Source organism: Anoplopoma fimbria, chromosome 7 (genome assembly GCF_027596085.1).
Source record: "Anoplopoma fimbria isolate UVic2021 breed Golden Eagle Sablefish chromosome 7, Afim_UVic_2022, whole genome shotgun sequence".
Classification (NCBI taxonomy): domain Eukaryota; kingdom Metazoa; phylum Chordata; class Actinopteri; order Perciformes; family Anoplopomatidae; genus Anoplopoma; species Anoplopoma fimbria.
Genome location: NC_072455.1, coordinates 1,352,870 through 1,372,034, shown reverse-complemented (window position 1 = coordinate 1,372,034; position 19,165 = coordinate 1,352,870). Strand labels below are relative to the sequence as shown.

The 19,165-nt window shown below is 39.2% G+C and overlaps 3 protein-coding genes across 3 annotated transcripts; 1 reads left to right on the top strand and 2 right to left on the bottom strand.

The window, feature by feature from the left end:
* Positions 1-2,427: 2,427 nt before the first annotated feature.
* LOC129093813 (Fc receptor-like protein 5) lies at positions 2,428-4,860 on the top strand. The gene is made up of 5 exons (XM_054601936.1): positions 2,428-2,458; positions 2,631-2,690; positions 2,919-3,176; positions 3,591-3,836; positions 4,712-4,860. Exons 1-5 carry the CDS (start codon positions 2,428-2,430, stop codon positions 4,858-4,860), a joined length of 744 nt encoding a protein of 247 aa, XP_054457911.1.
* A 459-nt stretch (positions 4,861-5,319) lies between these two features.
* LOC129093812 (butyrophilin subfamily 3 member A2-like) lies at positions 5,320-11,602 on the bottom strand. The gene is made up of 6 exons (XM_054601935.1): positions 11,491-11,602; positions 10,965-11,306; positions 9,377-9,655; positions 9,131-9,247; positions 6,605-6,995; positions 5,320-5,350 (listed from the first exon to the last, which is right to left on the bottom strand). Exons 1-6 carry the CDS (start codon positions 11,600-11,602, stop codon positions 5,320-5,322), a joined length of 1,272 nt encoding a protein of 423 aa, XP_054457910.1.
* Positions 11,603-13,634: 2,032 nt separating this feature from the next.
* Positions 13,635-18,109, bottom strand: LOC129093709 (butyrophilin subfamily 3 member A2-like). The gene is made up of 6 exons (XM_054601802.1): positions 18,088-18,109; positions 17,453-17,570; positions 16,959-17,300; positions 15,369-15,647; positions 15,123-15,239; positions 13,635-14,638 (listed from the first exon to the last, which is right to left on the bottom strand). Exons 2-6 carry the CDS (start codon positions 17,562-17,564, stop codon positions 14,067-14,069), a joined length of 1,422 nt encoding a protein of 473 aa, XP_054457777.1. The 5' UTR covers positions 17,565-17,570; positions 18,088-18,109; the 3' UTR covers positions 13,635-14,066.
* Positions 18,110-19,165: the final 1,056 nt, after the last annotated feature.

The following is a 19,165-nucleotide window of genomic DNA, read 5'->3' as shown; positions in this document are numbered from 1 at the left end:
ACAAATATAACTTGCCACAAGGTCATTAGTGGATTCATTGAGCTGTGTATGTCTCAGAACGGACTGACGTGGTTCTAAGCTGCCTCGCTGCATCAGAGTCTGTTTTTAGGAGTGAGCGGTTTGTTAGAGCGAGACAGTTTAACCACATTGTTCTATCTGCTCACGTCTGAAGACTCCGTTTACACCAACAGAGCTGCTGCAGCTTTTAAATACACTCAACTGTGGTCAGCTGCTGACACCTGAAGCAGCTTGAGTTAACCTCAATGACCTTAATGCAGGTCATTAAACAAGCTACTGACCTGTATTATTGATGGCTTTTTTTGGACCAGCCTCTAGATATGCTGCTATAGGCCGAGACTGCCGGAGGTCTTCCTAGGATACACTGAGCTCCTCTCTCCTCCTCTTTGAGTCTTTGTGCTTGCTCAGAGGTTTTAGTCATGCCTCCTTACCAAAAAGACAATATTTCTGTAAAAATAAAAAAAGACTGCATTATTATCTGACATTATTAATATTTTTGTTATTTTTACAGTATTAAATTATTATTTTGTATTTTTTGTTATCTTTTATGTTTTCTGCCCTTTTATTTATTTACTTTCATATTGTCATTTCTATCATTTCACAATGTTCACATACACACACACACACACACACACACACACACACACACACACACACACACACACACACACACACACACACACACACACACACACACACACACACACACACACACACTGAGATCACTCCATTCTCCCATACACTGACTACATGATTTGAGCTGGCCTGTATTTGCTGTTCTTGTTGTCCTTTTGTTGTTTTGTTTATCTATTTTTATATCTTTCTTGTCTTGCAAAAAAATAAAAAATAATAATAATTATTATTATAGTTATTATTATGAGTCACATTTTACTGTTACAGCTACTATTACTGCTTTTATTACCGTCATTATATAATACCCATGCTGCCGTTATTATTAGTAGAACTCTTAGTAAGTTATGTTTCTGATGTGAGGGTCCGAGGAAAGAGGACGTTGCATGCTGTACAGATGATAAAGTGTGATTTGTGATATTGAGCTATACAAATTAAATTTAAATTAATTATGGCAGAAAAAAATGAGGAAATAAATCACCTCTAAGGCCGGTTAACCTCCTACATACAGAAAACTGTGACTGTTAACTATAAGTATTGCACTTCCATAAATAAACAGATTGTCAAGATTAAAGCAACAGAGGCCAAGGTATCGGAGGCACGCACTGCTGCGTGCTTGGCTGACATCTCGAGGTGGATGGCGACACACCACCTGAAGCTCAACCTGGACAAAACCGAGCTACTGTTCCTCCCGGGGAAGGGCTGCCCGCACCGAGACCTGTCCATCACCATTGATGATGCCGTGGTGACGCCAACTCGGACTGTGAGGAATCTGGGTGTGACCCTGGACGACCAACTGTCGTTCTCAGCAAACATTGCATCGGTCACACGCTCCTGCAGATTCCTCCTCTACAACATCAGGAGGATTCGCCCCTTCCTCCCTGAGGAGACGGTGCAGGTGCTCTACAGGCTCTGGTCATCTCCCGCCTGGACTACTGCAACTCACTACTGGAGCCCCGGCGTCGGCCATCAGACCTCTGGAGCTCGTCCAGAAAGCTGCAGCACGTCTGGTGTTCAATCGCCCCAAGTTCTCCCACACAACTTCCCTTCTCCGTTCTCTACACTGGCTCCCTGTAGGAGCATCCAGTTACAGACTCTGGGCTGCCTACAGGGCAGTGAGAGGAACAGCTCCTTCCTATCTCCAGGCCATGAAGCCCTACACCCCCCCACCACTCCTCTCTGCTGCCTCGGGGTGATTGGTTGCCCCGTCGCTCAGAGGTCCCTGCAGCCGATCCACCCGGTCACAGCTTCTTTCTGTCCTGACCCCTCAGTGGAGGAATGAACTCCCCACTGACCTCAGGACAGCAGAGTCACTGCCCATCTTTAACCTCACCTCTTCATGAAGTACTACCCTGAGCCTTCCTCGTAGCACTTATTGTATTCGTATCAGTTTGTTGCACTTATTGTATTCGTAGTAATTTGCCTCTGCACTATACTTTTGCTCTGGTTTATGCTTTAAGATGCTTGTTTAAGAAAGGAGATGCACTTATGACTTCTGGTGACTAGTAGTTCTCTTGAATACCTATGTTGAATACACTTCCTGTAAGTCGCTTTGGATAAAAGCGTCTGCTAAATGACTGTAATGTAATGTAATGTAATGTAAATGTAATGTATCCTGACTTTTAGTCCCTTGCATATGTCACGATTCATTAATGATTTCATAAAACAGGGATTTAAGAGCAGATATTAACACAGAGCCCATCATGAAGGGGAGGTTCCTGCCTTCATTACATCTCACTGTACTTCAGTCTGATATCAGAAAGTCTGCAGCAACACGACATGGAGGTCACAGCTCTCTGCATCACACTGAGTGAGTACTGAGTCTGTCTTTATGGGACATTTAGCAACAACAAAAAATGAGTAAAAAGGATTTAGTTTACTAACAGGGTATAGAATTATTATTTTTTTTATTTCCTTGTAGACATGTGACTAAACACAAACATCTGTGTCTGGAACTCAGTTCTCTTCCTTCATCTCTGCAGTGATGAACGTTCTGATGCTGCCGGTTGCAAGAGTTCACCTTACTAATGCTCAGGAAAGTTGTATGTAACAGTCAGTCAACTGTCTATAATGAAACAAAAAATATTTACATTTTAATGTCATATATTAATATCATACAATGTCCTTCATTTAATAAAAAGTTAAATCAATCATGTCATTGTAAGTTATATGTTTGTATTGCTAAATGTCAGAAGATCTGTATTGTCCTCCAAAATATAAATATATAAATTAAAGAAGTTAATATTTCCCAATCTGTATTTTTGCCTTAGATGCTCTGATTGTTCCAAGCAAACTGCAGCTCTTTGAATACAGCTCCATCTCTATTAACTGTGAGGGTTTGAACACCAAAGCGGGATGGACTGTTATGAGGAAGACGAAGAAGATAGGAAGAGAGGAGTGCGTGAGTAGCTGGGTGACGACACCAGCCTCCGTCTGCGCCATCAAACACGTTTATTTAACCGACAGTGGAGAATACTGGTGTGAGACCCGAGAGGAGAGAAGCAACGCCATCAACATCACAATCACTGGTAATGGACTCATTGATTAAACATATCTGCAGAGAACTCATCTCAAAAATATGTACCTTTTAATTTTGTAAAATATATGAACAGTAAAGATAAATGCCCTTGTATGTTACAGAAAATGAACAGCAAAACATCATTTCTAGTAAAAGGGCTGAAAGAAGCAACAACAAAATTGCTAATTAAATAGTAAAATATGAAGTAGAAATGCTCACTTTTTATCAGCTAAAGCCAGGTCTGTATGTTCTCTGTGAGGCATTGTCTGATGGTGTGTTAAAAAAAGGCTATAATTCACTTTTTCACAGTGTATTCCTAAACTTTCACAACTCCCCTGCACATTAACTTTCTTGCTGTTCAATGACTTATCACCGAGTTCTATAAAAACCCATATCAAACATATTTTTTCATAAATTTCTTTAGCTGGGGATGTGATCCTGGAGAGTCCTGTGGTCCCGGTGATGGAGGGAGACACTGTGACTCTGATCTGCAGAAGCAAAACGACCTCTTCTGCCCTCAGAGCTGATTTCTACAGAGATGATTTCCCCATCGGCACCGGCTCCACAGGAGAGATGACCATGCTCGCTGTTTCTAAAGCTAACCAAGGACTTTACAGATGCAGCATCTCTGAGTTTGGAGAATCAGTGCAGAGCTGGCTGGCTGTCAGAGGTGAGACATAACAGAGGTTTGAATTATTGTTTGGTTGTTATGCACGATATTAGATTAATAAAAAAATATTAAAAGTCACAGCAAAATGATTAATAACCAAAACAGCTTATCCTGCAGCTATTCTATAAGAGAAAATCTAAATTAGGTTTTAAAGGTCTTTTTAAACAACTGATGTTGTAGTTTTGAATGTACAAAGTGTTTTTTAGATTACAATGTAAAATCTTAACAAACAATTGTAAGAAATACAAATATGTTCAAAGCTGTTTTTTTTCTAGTTGTGTATAGTGTGTACACAACCCTGTTGTACTCCGGCTATTTAAAAAGGATTTAATTACTGAGTAAACAAAAAAGTGTTCTGTAATTCAACATATATCTTGAAAAAAAGCCATATTAATATGTTCACTACTTACATGATTGCTTCTTCTGAAATGGTTTGATCCAAAAGCACATTATTTATGTGAACATGTATTATTAATTACTAACCCTAACAAAGTAATTCATTTCAACAATGAGCAAAACTTTAAACAATCAAACCCAGTATGATATATGATTTTATTTATTGTTCTATATGGTGTTGAAGTTAATGACCTTTCCTTTCTGTTGGAAGAAAATATATGAGTATCATCTGCAAACAAAAGAACAAAACAAAACAGCTGGCAGATAATTTATCTAAACGAACAATGACTGAATCCTTTATTATCATTCTTGCTTTAACAATTGAAGATGCTACTTTCATAACGTTAAAGGAAACATGTTTTAGAAAAAATGGCTTCTTTTGCAGAAGTATTTGCATTACAAGTGACTTTATCAAAGAATTCGTTCTACATTAGAGAAAAACTCAGTTAATTGTAACACCTACTTCTGTGTCTTTGCAGAAGCTCACAGAGAGACTCGTCCCTCCTCAGACCACTCCTGCCATGTGTACCTCGTCTTAAGGACTGTGTTCACCATAGTGATGGTGGCTCTGCTGCTGCTGCTGCTGGGACTCCTTCACTGTGGGAAACTCAGAGTCACACAGAAATAACTGATAGCCACTCATATGTGCAAAACTGAATACAAAAAAAAAAGTACAGAGTTGCAGTCAATGGCTTGAGTACTTGTTATTTGAACGTTTCTTTTGTACATTTCAGTCCAACTTTGAGGAACTAATGTGTCAGCCTTCTTTAGGTTTCACATTTCTGTGTCAGTCTATTTTAGCACACTTTGTCACAAGCAGAAAACAATCTAAACCACAGATAGATGCTTGACCTATTTTGAAAAAGGCGTGCTGTGTATCTTGTTCTGTTTTGTTTTAGAGACTGCAGATGCTGGTGATAATTTAAGCTGCATAGACGCAAACTAAACAAAAAAATGATTAAAGGACCACACGCTCTCTAGCGACAACAACAAATGGTGTGAGTATAGAATCTGAACCTGTTTTTGGGGAGTCATTATTTACATAAATAAAATAAAATGTAGGTGGTTTAACCAGATGAGTTATTCTTCAAGCATTAGCTGGGATGTCCCTCCACAGTCTGTTATATGGAAGACGTTATATCAACACTGCTGGAAAGGTCCATTTTTGTGTCCTCTTCTTTACTGTTTTTGTATCGAATAAAGAAATAAAGATTCAGAAATAAAATTAGGACATTGGTAGAGTAATTTGATATTTGTTTCATAATCATGAAGTTGTACTCATTCAATTCATTACAAACATTGTAAAAAGGCAAGTTGTGACAGCAGAGACACCAAAAGTTAACCTTTTTCACCTACAAAACATAAGCAGCTGCAACTGCAAAAAAGTTTTTTATATGCACTTTTCAGTTATGATCCAATTCTCATTGACCTTTGAAACAACTCATGATGTATAACTGCTCATAATGTAATAAATGCACATAAATAAATGATTTAAATTTAATAAAGGCTCATATTGTAAGAATCAGCAAGTAATAAAACCATGAGAGTGTAAGGTTATAACAATCTTGTGCATACATCTATTACTTCCTTTGAAAATGATTACATAATAAATTAAGTAATTGAGTGTTTTTGTTTGAATTCACATTGTTCAGCACTTGTTCTTTGCTGGTATTGAAGCGTTTTAGTTTTGGTAAGTGACGCCCAGGAGTCTGACCAAGTATCAATATGTTGGACCAACTTATTTTATTTATTTATTATGCTGCAGTATTCATTAATTAAAAAAATATTAAAATAGTTGTATATTTATAACTTTGATGAACATTATATAAAAGCATCCGAACATACAACGACCTGTGGGGAGCTACTGCTTCAATAAATTTGTATGGATTATTTCATCACACAACAAAAATTTTTCAAATATTTCCCCCAAAAAATGTATTTAGAGCTAACACATTCAAGCAGTGGGTTATCGGAGCATTGTTGTATGTATTGCCAAAATAGACTGACAAAGACCAAAATTCACTGTGATCCCATCTTTTTTGGAATAGTCAGGTAGATTTATTAAACCGATGACATGAGACACACTTGGAGTATTAAACTGAATTTCAAGTTCATTCAGCAACCAGGTAAATTACTGAATGATTAGAGATCAAAAATGAACATATACAATATTATAAATGTTCATGCCGTCATCATTGGATGATTTAGGAAATAAATCATTTCCTCTTCTCTCTCAGACTGCTCGGACTGAAGTTTCTTCTCAATCTCCTCTCTCTCTTTCAGTCTCTTTCAGGAGTTTATTTAGTTTTTCCTTATCTCTCTCTAGTTTCCCTTTCCTTTCTGTCATTTTATTAATCATCTCCTCTGTTGACTCCAGTAGTTTCTCTGTGTTCTGTAACAGTTCCTTGTGTTCGTTCTCCCTCTTCTCCAGATTATGTAGGGTTATTTCACGCTTCCTCATTGTGTTGTCTTTGTCTGTTTTTGGGGTTTTCTTCTTCTTGTACTCTTCTATCTTTGTCTTGTTCTCCTGCTGTTGTGAGGTGAGTTTCTCTCTCTGGTTCTTCAGATCTTTCTTCTGGTCCATCAGCGTTGTTATCACCTGTTGTACATGTTGCAGTTCTCCCTCATTGTTCTGTAAGTCCTCTTCAAGTTTTACTTTGGTCTTGTCCAGAAACACAATTTTCTCTCTTTCGGTCCTGGGCTTCTGTCTGTCTTCATCTCCCTCCATCAGAAGCTGAAGTTCTGTGCTGGGGTCCGTGGTTTCTATGTAAATACAAGAGACGCTTGTTAAGTTTGAAGTTAGAGCCTGTTTTGATGAGAAAAAGATTTTTTAAGCAAAGAAAAAGTGCTGTGATGTGAAGTATAGCAGTAAAACTAACTAACTCAACTAAAATACTTCTGCTTCAGATGGCAGGATAATGGAGTCATAAACTATTTAGGGGAGAATTAATCCAGTCAATTTACTTTAATCTGTGTTAACGACTACCATTACAAATAATAATCATCACTAAACCATGAATGTAAAGGAACTGTTTTCTTCTAGCTTTGTGCTATGATTATGTGTGTGGTCACCAACAAAAACCATAAAAAAAGATAAAAAAACCCCTCTAATTTAGGAACAAGCAAGTTTTATTTTTGCATGAAACTTGACGTCCAAATCAACTAATAGTTATAGATGTTAGCTTAGCCTGTGAGTCTGAGGAACTATGGGGGGCCGCCTGGGACAGAATTCATACTTGGTCTTACACACACTATTATAATCTCGCATATACACCACTATACTCATACACACACACTATTAAACTCCTTTTACATGTAAGTATGAGAGTATAGTAGTGTATGTAAGAGAGTATAGTAGTGTATGTAAGAGAGTATAGTAGTGTATGTAAAGAGTATAGTAGTGTAGTAGTAGTGTATGTAAGAGAGTATAGTAGTGTATGTAAGAGAGTATAGTATAGTAGTGTATGTAAGAGAGTATAGTAGTATGTGTAAGAGAGTATAGTAGTGTATGCAAGAGAGTATAGTAGTGTATGTAAGAGAGTATAGTAGTATAGTAGTGTATGTAAGAGAGTATAGTAGTGTATGTAAGAGAGTATAGTAGTGTATGTAAGAGAGTATAGTAGTGTATGTAAGAGAGTTTGAATGAAACGGAAGTAAGTTTGAATGAAACGGACGTGAGTTTGAATGAAACGGAAGTAAGTTTGAATGAAACGGAAGGGAGTTTGATTCCTCAGTTCCTGATTGGCTGACAGAAGAAGCGGCAGCTTCTGTTCTGGCGGTCAAAATACTGCGCCACTTTTGCACTCGCGATGGATAGAGAGAGACTCACAGAAGCTAACTAACAAACGGGTTTATGCGTTCACTGAACAAAGATTATGGAAATAAAAGACCACTTTTCCATCAGAAAAATCATCAGAACCGTTATTACCAACCCATAGACACTAAAGCCAAAACCTTTCTCACATGCACACCCATCGCGAGTGACGGCTATGCGCACACATGCACACCCATCGCGAGTGACGGCTATGCGCACACATGCACACCCATAGCGAGTGACGTAGGACGTAAAGTCCCGCCCAGGTCGAAGTGGCGTCGATTTAGAGAGTCCCGGGAGCGGAGCCGCATATGGACCAATGTGGGCCAGTGCCACTATGATTGACAGGCGGCCCACCCCATCAGGAACCGAGGAATCAAACTCACTTCCGTTTCATTCAAACTCACTTCCGTTTCATTCAAACTCACGTCCGTTTCATTCAAACTCACTTCCGTTTCATTCAAACTCACTTCCGTTTCATTCAAACTCACTTCCGTTTCATTCAAACTATTAAAGTCCTTTTACATGTAAGTATGAGAGTGTATAGTCGTGTATGTGAGAGAGTTTAGTAGTGTATGTGAGAGAGAATAGTAGTGTATGTGAGAGAGTATAGTGGTGTATGTGAGAGAGTATAGTGGTGTATGTGAGAGAGTATATTAGTGTATGTGAGAGAGTATATAAGTGTATGTGAGAGAGTATAATAGTGTATGTGAGAGAGTATATTAGTGTATGTGAGAGAGTATATAAGTGTATGTGAGAGAGTATAATAGTGTATGTGAGAGAGTATAATAGTGTGTGTAAGACCAAGTATGAATTCTGTCCCAGGCGGCCCCTCATAAGGAACAACTGTGCTCCGGACTGATACTTTTAATTTGAAGACGACGAGGGGCCTTGGTATCAGCGGTATAATACCAACAGTTTGTATGTTCAACATTTGCACTGGATGACACAGAGGATCAGATCGCATCAAGTGGTTCTCATCCCTCTTTAGCCCGACACTCTTAACTTAATAAATGTAAAATAACCATGCAAGAGATGTAAAAAAAAAAGGCTTTAAAAGAAGAACAATGAATTCCAAACTTACTTTTGTTTCGTCCCCATTTCCACAGAGCAACTACAACTGCAACAACAGCCACGATGCACACAGCCAAGCAGATGGAAATGCGAATAGCAGAACTAGACTGGGCCTTAAAGAGATCAGCTGAAAATAGAAAACACAAAACATACTGTTAACAGTGTTAAGATAACTAGACTGACTCTTAGTTACAGCCTACAACTGTCTGTAACTAAAAAACTGATGACACCAATGACTCAAAAATATGTATTCTACCTGATAGACTGATGTGTGTCTCTCTGGTCTGGTTGGTGTTCTTCTGTTGGACTCTACAGGTGAAGCTGTTGCTGTGTCTCTTCTCCACAGTCACTCTGCTGCTGACAGTATAGAGGTCATCAGGACCTCTGACTGTCTCTGTAGGTCCAGCAGAGAGGAGGTTTCCCTCAGCGTCCAGCCACAACACCTCCGGCTCTATATACCAGCCATTACATTTACACTCTAACAGAAATCCATTGCTGGCTTTGTAAATATCTATTTCAGGTGAGGAGACAGAACCTAATGGAGAATAGAAATTTCAAAAATTGTTGGAATGTAAAGTTGGCATAAGAATGTTGGCCGGTTTGAGCTAAGCAGTAAAAAGAAATGTTGATGAAAACTTTTTTTAATCATTATATCTACATACTTATACAACATTTCAATAATTATTGTTTTACCCTGAAGTAATGGCCAACAGGCTCAACAATGACAGCCTGACCCAGAAGTTTGCGCAAATGCCCCTTGTGTTGGTCCAATTTCCCCTTTGGTTGGACTAAATATCCTTCTGGTGGGCCAAGATGACCCTTTCGTCACCCCAAGTACTCGTCTGGTCACTCCAAATGTCATTATGGTCACCTCAGTTTGTCTCTTTTACCAAAGTGCCATTCTGCTCAGCTCAAATTCCCCGTAGTTGGCCCAAATGCAAAAATGGCTATGTCCTATGTTCATTCCGGGTGCCCCTATGGTTGTCCCAAGTATCGCTGTTGTTAATCCAGGTGTCAACCTTGTCAGTCTAATCACCCCAGTTTGCCCAATTGCTCCTCTGGTCAGCTGGATTGAAATGCCCCTGTGAGTGATACAGGTACCTCTGTGGTTTCCCAAAGTACCCCTCTAGTCGGCCCCAATGCCTTCTGCTTGGCCCGAGTACAGTACCCTTTTGTCAGGACAAGAATCCTTCTGGTTCGCCCAAATGCTGCTGAGGTTGGCCTAATTTCCCCTGTGGTCAATCCAAACAACCTTCTGGTTTGTCCAAGTACCCCTTTTGTCAGTCCAATGGCCCAACTGGTTAGTTCAAATGCCCTTTTGGTTGACTAAGTACCACTATGGTTGGCAAACGTGCCATTCTGTTGGGCAAAATTGCCACTGTGGGCATCTATTACCCTTTTTGTCAGTCAAGTGCCCATTAGACAGGTGAGGACCAATCTCGGAGTATACATAATTGTTGTTGAAAAATATGTAACAGATATTTTTGAATGCTCATCCTTATAGATAAAGGATCGATGATGATACAGTTGCCTACATGCTTTTAATTCCATGGAAATAGCTCTGCAGTGTTCTAAGGAGACCGGCTGGTTTGCAGCCGATGACAGAACGCTCGTTACAACCATAAGACACTTAAGTTGGACTTGCAAGAGATGACATGTGAGCATCTCTGCCTTGACCACAACATTTGTCATTTAATCTAGTGAAAGTGACAGTCAGCATCGCCTAAAACTAAGAAGACGGTCGCTCAATGTTTCCCTACTCACTACTGGCCCCTCTCAGGAGATACAGTGTGGGGTTAACCTCTCTGTGGATGAATAGATGTACAAATTAAATGCCCACTTACCAAAGACAAGCTCAACAGTAGAGTCTTTATTCAACATGGGAACAAAGCACCTGTATGTTCCCTTATCAGACTGTTTCACTTTGGAGAGTTGTAGTGAAATGTCTCCTGACTTCAGTTTGTTGGTGAACAGTGAAGTTCTTCCCTTGTACAATGGATGCTGATCATCTAGAAGTTCTTGACCAGAACGCCACACATGGACAAATCTGGGTTTCAGGTCAGGTCTCGTCCACTCCACAGTCGTGAAAGCAACATCCATGGCAGGTTTGATGTGACATGGCAAAATGATGTCATCACCAGCTACTGCTACTATTGGCAGACGTGGGCTGATTACCTGAGACTGACCTGAGGAAGAAATGATGGTATTTTATAACTAAACTTAGTCTCATCTGCTTTATAATGTAATTCATACAAGTTTGTGTGTGTGATTTGTGTTTCCCCAAAACAAGCTGCGACAACACTAACCCTTACCATGATTGACAGGCAGCCTTTAAACTTTAATCACAAAATGAATGAAGATGTAAGTTACCTTTACAGCAGTTTATCAGCAGAAGCAGGACAGCAGCGTGATGGAAAACCAAAACACTGAAGGTCAAGGGTCGACGTTTTGGGGATTGTTCATCCTTCAGATTAAACATCATGGAGCTCTGAAATTGGTACAATTTGTCAATCTACCTTTTCAAATTGTCTTTTTTACAGGCCTGCCTGTAATACTTCATTAATTTAAACACGATAAACGCTGATGACGTTACTCTTTGAGGTCTCTATCGGGAACAATCATTTTGTACAAGCGGGTTTGGTGCTTTCTTCACTCCCTTGCTGATCATCCTTCACTTTCGTGTTCGTACAGATTAAAATTTGTGAAGTTGTCTGTGCTTACACTTTAAATCATCAAAGTCAGACCAATTGGCAAATTTACAGTGAATAAAATATGTCAGCTTCTTTTCACTGATTTGTAGATTGCCGTCTTTCTTCTCCAGAAAAAAAAAACATGGCATCAGCACTTTGTTAAAAAGGCTTTAAAGAAACTATGTTCACATTATTTAAAGTTCCCGAGCTTTTAAAAGTTGTTTCCATTCTATTCCTTTGTTTTAGTTGAAATGTAGGTAAACTTTAATTTTAAAGCATAGAAGATATTAACCGTATTCATAAAATATCTCATACCTGCAGGAGTCAGTATGTTATCTCAGCACAGAAGACGGACGGCTGAATGATAGTTTATTATAAAATCATGGACTTTAATCCCAGATGGTAGGAAGGGCTCATTGACGCCAATCTTAGAAAGCTGTCATTGGAAACCGTTGGGAAAAGGGCAGGCCCTTTCACAAAGATACACCCAGGTGATTGGATGAACCATCTGTCAGTCAAACTCTTACTGAAGAGAGTCAGGAGAAGAGAGAACATGTTTTATTGGGAGAAAAAACTTTCAGTGTCATTCTTTGCTTTTCTTTCAATGAACATATACTCTCAAGTTCTGATGGAACTGATGCTACTGTAGCATCTATGCTAACCTCTTTAGGAGCCCTCGATGTCGTCTCGCACACACCTAAGCCCCGCCCCTAGCTGCCTGTAGCTCCTCACAGGAAGCTGATTGGTCAGTGCTCTGGCTTACCGGACAAAAAACGCATTATTTGAAGCCTGACAAAATTGATTAATTATGTGATATTTAATCCCACATATTGCAAGAATCCATCTGCGGTGCAAGGCAAAGGAAGGTCATGATGACTGTTCTGTTTCATGGTCAGTCTGCTGCAGCACTTTGTGAAAATCTCAATTCCCATTTTAAATCAGATTAATTGATGTGATATTTCCACCAAATGATGACATGATCTATTAGTGTTTTGCTGGACTGATTCCCTGTATTTCTAGATCGAATCGCTTGTTTGAAAACAGTGATATGACCTCATGCAGCTGGACAATTTTAGTTCCGTAATCAGAGTGCCAATCTGAATACTTTAAGTGTAATTGCAACACACTAAATACACAAAAGATGCACGTTAGCACAGACTATTATGCAATCAAACAACCAATTAGATTTCTAAAAGCACATATAACACATTGACACATTGTCTCATGCCGACACTTTGTGACTGAACAAAAGACAAGAGTAAATGAGGATACTCAGTACAGAGTTAATGAATGACTTTGTTCACTTAGATAATAAAGTAGTAAATGTGTCTTCATGCCTTGCAGCATTTGGCATCCCTCCAGTAGTTTATATGATACGGTAGCAAAGATCATAAGCTCATGTAAATGTCCTTTATGTTAGGACCGGATTCATATTTATTCTGATACTTCTATCTCTCCATCCTGTATGAGCACATTAGCAAAGTACAATTAAGAATCAGTCATTGCTGTGGTGTTATTACTCATAGCCTTTTTTGGAGTTTAACTATGTATTGCTTCAGCTGAAAGGATAAGTCTAATATTCAACTTGTTCCATTGTTGCAGAGTGTTAATCGTATCGAAATCAGTCCAACTCTGAGCAACACAGACAAACATGGCAGCCTTCATTAGATTAAAGAGCTAGAGAAGATTTCACAGTTATGAGATCGTCTTGTCAAAGAAAATATAAGTTTTACACAGTAGTCATAATAAAGGTTTATTCAATAGTTTCTTTAAAAATAGAACAGTTATTATATAAACACACAAAAAAAAAAAAAAAATCAGTATTTCTCAACTATAAAACATCAGTAACTAAGACTAAAAAAATGTTTTTTTGGAAAGCAGATCATCAGATGTCTGTGAGCTGATCTCATGGCCAGAGAGCAGAGTTAACTCTGATCTCAGTAAGTGCTGACATAATGAACCTTAAATGATACTTGATTATTTAATCACACATAATATACAAAGTATTGTTTATGTCAGGGAAGTACAGCTTCATAGAATTGACAACGAATAAAGAAAAGGATAATTATAATATAATTATAATTATAGCACAATGTATTTAAAACAAGCAAACACCATGCAACACAATGGTGAGATAAAAGTTCTATAGAATGAACACACTTGGAGCTTTAAACTGAATTTCAAGTTCATTCAGCAACCAGGTAAATTACTGAATGACTAGAGATCAAAAATGAACATATACAATATTATAAATGTTCATGCCGTCATCATTGGATGATTTATTTCCTCTTCTCTCTCAGACTGCTCGGACTGAAGTTTCTTCTCAATCTCCTCTCTCTCTCTTTCAGTCTCTTTCAGGAGTTTATTTAGTTTTTCCTTATCTCTCTCTAGTTTCCCTTTCCTTTCTGTCATTTTATTAATCATCTCCTCTGTTGACTCCAGTAGTTTCTCTGTGTTCTGTAACAGTTCCTTGTGTTCGTTCTCCCTCTTCTCCAGATTATGTAGGGTTATTTCACGCTTCCTCATTTTGTTGTCTTTGTCTGTTTTTGGGGTTTTCTTCTTCTTGTACTCTTCTATCTTTGTCTTGTTCTCCTGCTGTTGTGAGGTGAGTTTCTCTCTCTGGTTCTTCAGATCTTTCTTCTGGTCCATCAGCGTTGTTATCACCTGTTGTACATGTTGCAGTTCTCCCTCATTGTTCTGTAAGTCCTCTTCAAGTTTTACTTTGGTCTTGTCCAGAAACACAATTTTCTCTCTTTCGGTCCTGGGCTTCTGTCTGTCTTCATCTCCCTCCATCAGAAGCTGAAGTTCTGTGCTGGGGTCCGTGGTTTCTATGTAAATACAAGAGACGCTTGTTAAGTTTGAAGTTAGAGCCTGTTTTACGTTTTAAGCAGAAAAAGTGCTGTGATGTGAAGTATAGCAGTAAAACTAACTAACTCAACTAAAATACTTCTGCTTCAGATGGCAGGATAATGGAGTCATAAACTATTTAGGGGAGAATTAATCCAGTCAATTTACTTTAATCTGTGTTAACGACTACCATTACAAATAATAATCATCACTAAACCATGAATGTAAAGGAACTGTTTTCTTCTAGCTTTGTGCTATGATTATGTGTGTGGCCTTGGTATCAGCGGTATAATACCAACAGTTTGTATGTTCAACATTTGCACTGGATGACACAGAGGATCAGATCGCATCAAGTGGTTCTCATCCCTCTTTAGCCCGACACTCTTAACATAATAAATGTAAAATAACCATGCAAGAGATGTAAAAAAAAGGCTTTAAAAGAAGAACAATGAATTCCAAACTTACTTTTGTTTCGTCCCCATTTCCACAGAGCAACTACAACTGCAACAACAGCCACGATGCACACAGCCAAGCAGATGGAAATGCGAATAGCAGAACTAGACTGGGCCTTAAAGAGATCAGCTGAAAATAGAAAACACAAAACATACTGTTAACAGTGTTAAGATAACTAGACTGACTCTTAGTTACAGCCTACAACTGTCTGTAACTAAAAAACTGATGACACCAATGACTCAAAAATATGTATTCTACCTGATAGACTGATGTGTGTCTCTCTGGTCTGGTTGGTGTTCTTCTGTTGGACTCTACAGGTGAAGCTGTTGCTGTGTCTCTTCTCCACAGTCACTCTGCTGCTGACAGTATAGAGGTCATCAGGACCTCTGACTGTCTCTGTAGGTCCAGCAGAGAGGAGGTTTCCCTCAGCGTCCAGCCACAACACCTCAGGCTCTGGATACCAGCCATTACATTTACACTCTAACAGAAATCCATTGCTGGCTTTGTAAATGTCTATTTCAGGTGAGGAGACAGAACCTAATGGAGAATAGAAATTTCAAAAAATTGTTGGAATGTAAAGTTGGCACAAGAATGTTGGCCGGTTTGAGCTAAGCAGTAAAAAAAAATGTTGATGAAAACTTTTTTTAATCATTATATCTACATACTTATACAACATTTCAATAATTATTGTTTTACCCTGAAGTAATGGCCAACAGGCTCAACAATGACAGCCTGACCCAGAAGTTTGCGCAAATGCCCCTTGTGTTGGTCCAATTTCCCCTTTGGTTGGACTAAATATCCTTCTGGTGGGCCAAGATGACCCTTTCGTCACCCCAAGTACTCGTCTGGTCACTCCAAATGTCATTATGGTCACCTCAGTTTGTCTCTTTTACCAAAGTGCCATTCTGCTCAGCTCAAATTCCCCGTAGTTGGCCCAAATGCAAAAATGGCTATGTCCTATGTTCATTCCGGGTGCCCCTATGGTTGTCCCAAGTATCGCTGTTGTTAATCCAAGTGTCAACCTTGTCAGTCTAATCACCCCAGTTTGCCCAATTGCTCCTCTGGTCAGCTGGATTGAAATGCCCCTGTGAGTGATACAGGTACCTCTGTGGTTTCCCAAAGTACCCCTCTAGTCGGCCCCAATGCCTTCTGCTTGGCCCGAGTACAGTACCCTTTTTGTCAGGACAAGAATCCTTCTGGTTCGCCCAAATGCTGCTGAGGTTGGCCTAATTTCCCCTGTGGTCAATCCAAACAACCTTCTGGTTTGTCCAAGTACCCCTTTTGTCAGTCCAATGGCCCAACTGGTTAGTTCAAATACCCTTTTGGTTGACTAAGTACCACTATGGTTGGCAAACGTGCCATTCTGTTGGGCAAAATTGCCACTGTGGGCATCTATTACCCTTTTTGTCAGTCAAGTGCCCATTAGACAGGTGAGGACCAATCTCGGAGTATACATAATTGTTGTTGAAAAATATGTAACAGATATTTTTGAATGCTCATCCTTATAGATAAAGGATCGATGATGATACAGTTGCCTACATGCTTTTAATTCCATGGAAATAGCTCTGCAGTGTTCTAAGGAGACCGGCTGGTTTGCAGCCGATGACAGAACGCTCGTTACAACCATAAGACACTTAAGTTGGACTTGCAAGAGATGACATGTGAGCATCTCTGCCTTGACCACAACATTTGTCATTTAATCTAGTGAAAGTGACAGTCAGCATCGCCTAAAACTAAGAAGACGGTCGCTCAATGTTTCCCTACTCACTACTGGCCCCTCTCAGGAGATACAGTGTGGGGTTAACCTCTCTGTGGATGAATAGATGTACAAATTAAATGCCCACTTACCAAAGACAAGCTCAACAGTAGAGTCTTTATTCAACATGGGAACAAAGCACCTGTATGTTCCCTTATCAGACTGTTTCACTTTGGAGAGTTGTAGTGAAATGTCTCCTGACTTCAGTTTGTTGGTGAACAGTGAAGTTCTTCCCTTGTACAATGGATGCTGATCATCTAGAAGTTCTTGACCAGAACGCCACACATGGACAAATCTGGGTTTCAGGTCAGGTCTCGTCCACTCCACAGTCGTGAAAGCAACATCCATGGCAGGTTTGATGTGACATGGCAAAATGATGTCATCACCAGCTACTGCTACTATTGGCAGACGTGGGCTGATTACCTGAGACTGACCTGAGGAAGAAATGATGGTATTTTATAACTAAACTTAGTCTCATCTGCTTTATAATGTAATTCAACAACAAGCTGCGACAACACTAACCCTTACCATGATTGACAGGCAGCCTTTAAACTTTAATCACAAAATGAATGAAGATGTAAGTTACCTTTACAGCAGTTTATCAGCAGAAGCAGGACAGCAGCGTGATGGAAAACCAAAACACTGAAGGTCAAGGGTCGACGTTTTGGGGATTGTTCATCCTTCAGATTAAACATCATGGAGCTCTGAAATTGGTACAATTTGTCAATCTACCTTTTCAAATTGTCTTTTTTACAGGCCTGCCTGTAATACTTCATTAATTTAAACACGATAAACGCTGATGACGTTACTCTTTGAGGTCTCTATCGGGAACAATCATTTTGTACAAGCGGGTTTGGTGCTTTCTTCACTCCCTTGCTGATCATCCTTCACTTTCGTGTTCGTACAGATTAAAATTTGTGAAGTTGTCTGTGCTTACACTTTAAATCATCAAAGTCAGACCAATTGGCAAATTTACAGTGAATAAAATATGTCAGCTTCTTTTCACTGATTTGTAGATTGCCGTCTTTCTTCTCCAGAAAAAAAAAACATGGCATCAGCACTTTGTTAAAAAGGCTTTAAAGAAACTATGTTCACATTATTTAAAGTTCCCGAGCTTTTAAAAGTTGTTTCCATTCTATTCCTTTGTTTTAGTTGAAATGTAGGTAAACTTTAATTTTAAAGCATAGAAGATATTAACCGTATTCATAAAATATCTCATACCTGCAGGAGTCAGTATGTTATCTCAGCACAGAAGACGGACGGCTGAATGATAGTTTATTATAAAATCATGGACTTTAATCCCAGATGGTAGGAAGGGCTCATTGACGCCAATCTTAGAAAGCTGTCATTGGAAACCGTTGGGAAAAGGGCAGGCCCTTTCACAAAGATACACCCAGGTGATTGGATGAACCATCTGTCAGTCAAACTCTTACTGAAGAGAGTCAGGAGAAGAGAGAACATGTTTTATTGGGAGAAAAAACTTTCAGTGTCATTCTTTGCTTTTCTTTCAATGAACATATACTCTCAAGTTCTGATGGAACTGATGCTACTGTAGCATCTATGCTAACCTCTTTAGGAGCCCTCGATGTCGTCTCACACACACCTAAGCCCCGCCCCTAGCTGCCTGTAGCTCCTCACAGGAAGCTGATTGGTCAGTGCTCTGGCTTACCGGACAAAAAACGCATTATTTGAAGCCTGACAAAATTGATTAATTATGTGATATTTAATCCCACATATTGCAAGAATCCATCTGCGGTGCAAGGCAAAGGAAGGTCATGATGACTGTTCTGTTTCATGGTCAGTCTGCTGCAGCACTTTGTGAAAATCTCAATTCCCATTTTAAATCAGATTAATTGATGTGATATTTCCACCAAATGATGACATGATCTATTAGTGTTTTGCTGGACTGATTCCCTGTATTTCTAGATCGAATCGCTTGTTTGAAAACAGTGATATGACCTCATGCAGCTGGACAATTTTAGTTCCGTAATCAGAGTGCCAATCTGAATACTTTAAGTGTAATTGCAACACACTAAATACACAAAAGATGCACGTTAGCACAGACTATTATGCAATCAAACAACCAATTAGATTTCTAAAAGCACATATAACACATTGACACATTGTCTCATGCCGACACTTTGTGACTGAACAAAAGACAAGAGTAAATGAGGATACTCAGTACAGAGTTAATGAATGACTTTGTTCACTTAGATAATAAAGTAGTAAATGTGTCTTCATGCCTTGCAGCATTTGGCATCCCTCCAGTAGTTTATATGATACGGTAGCAAAGATCATA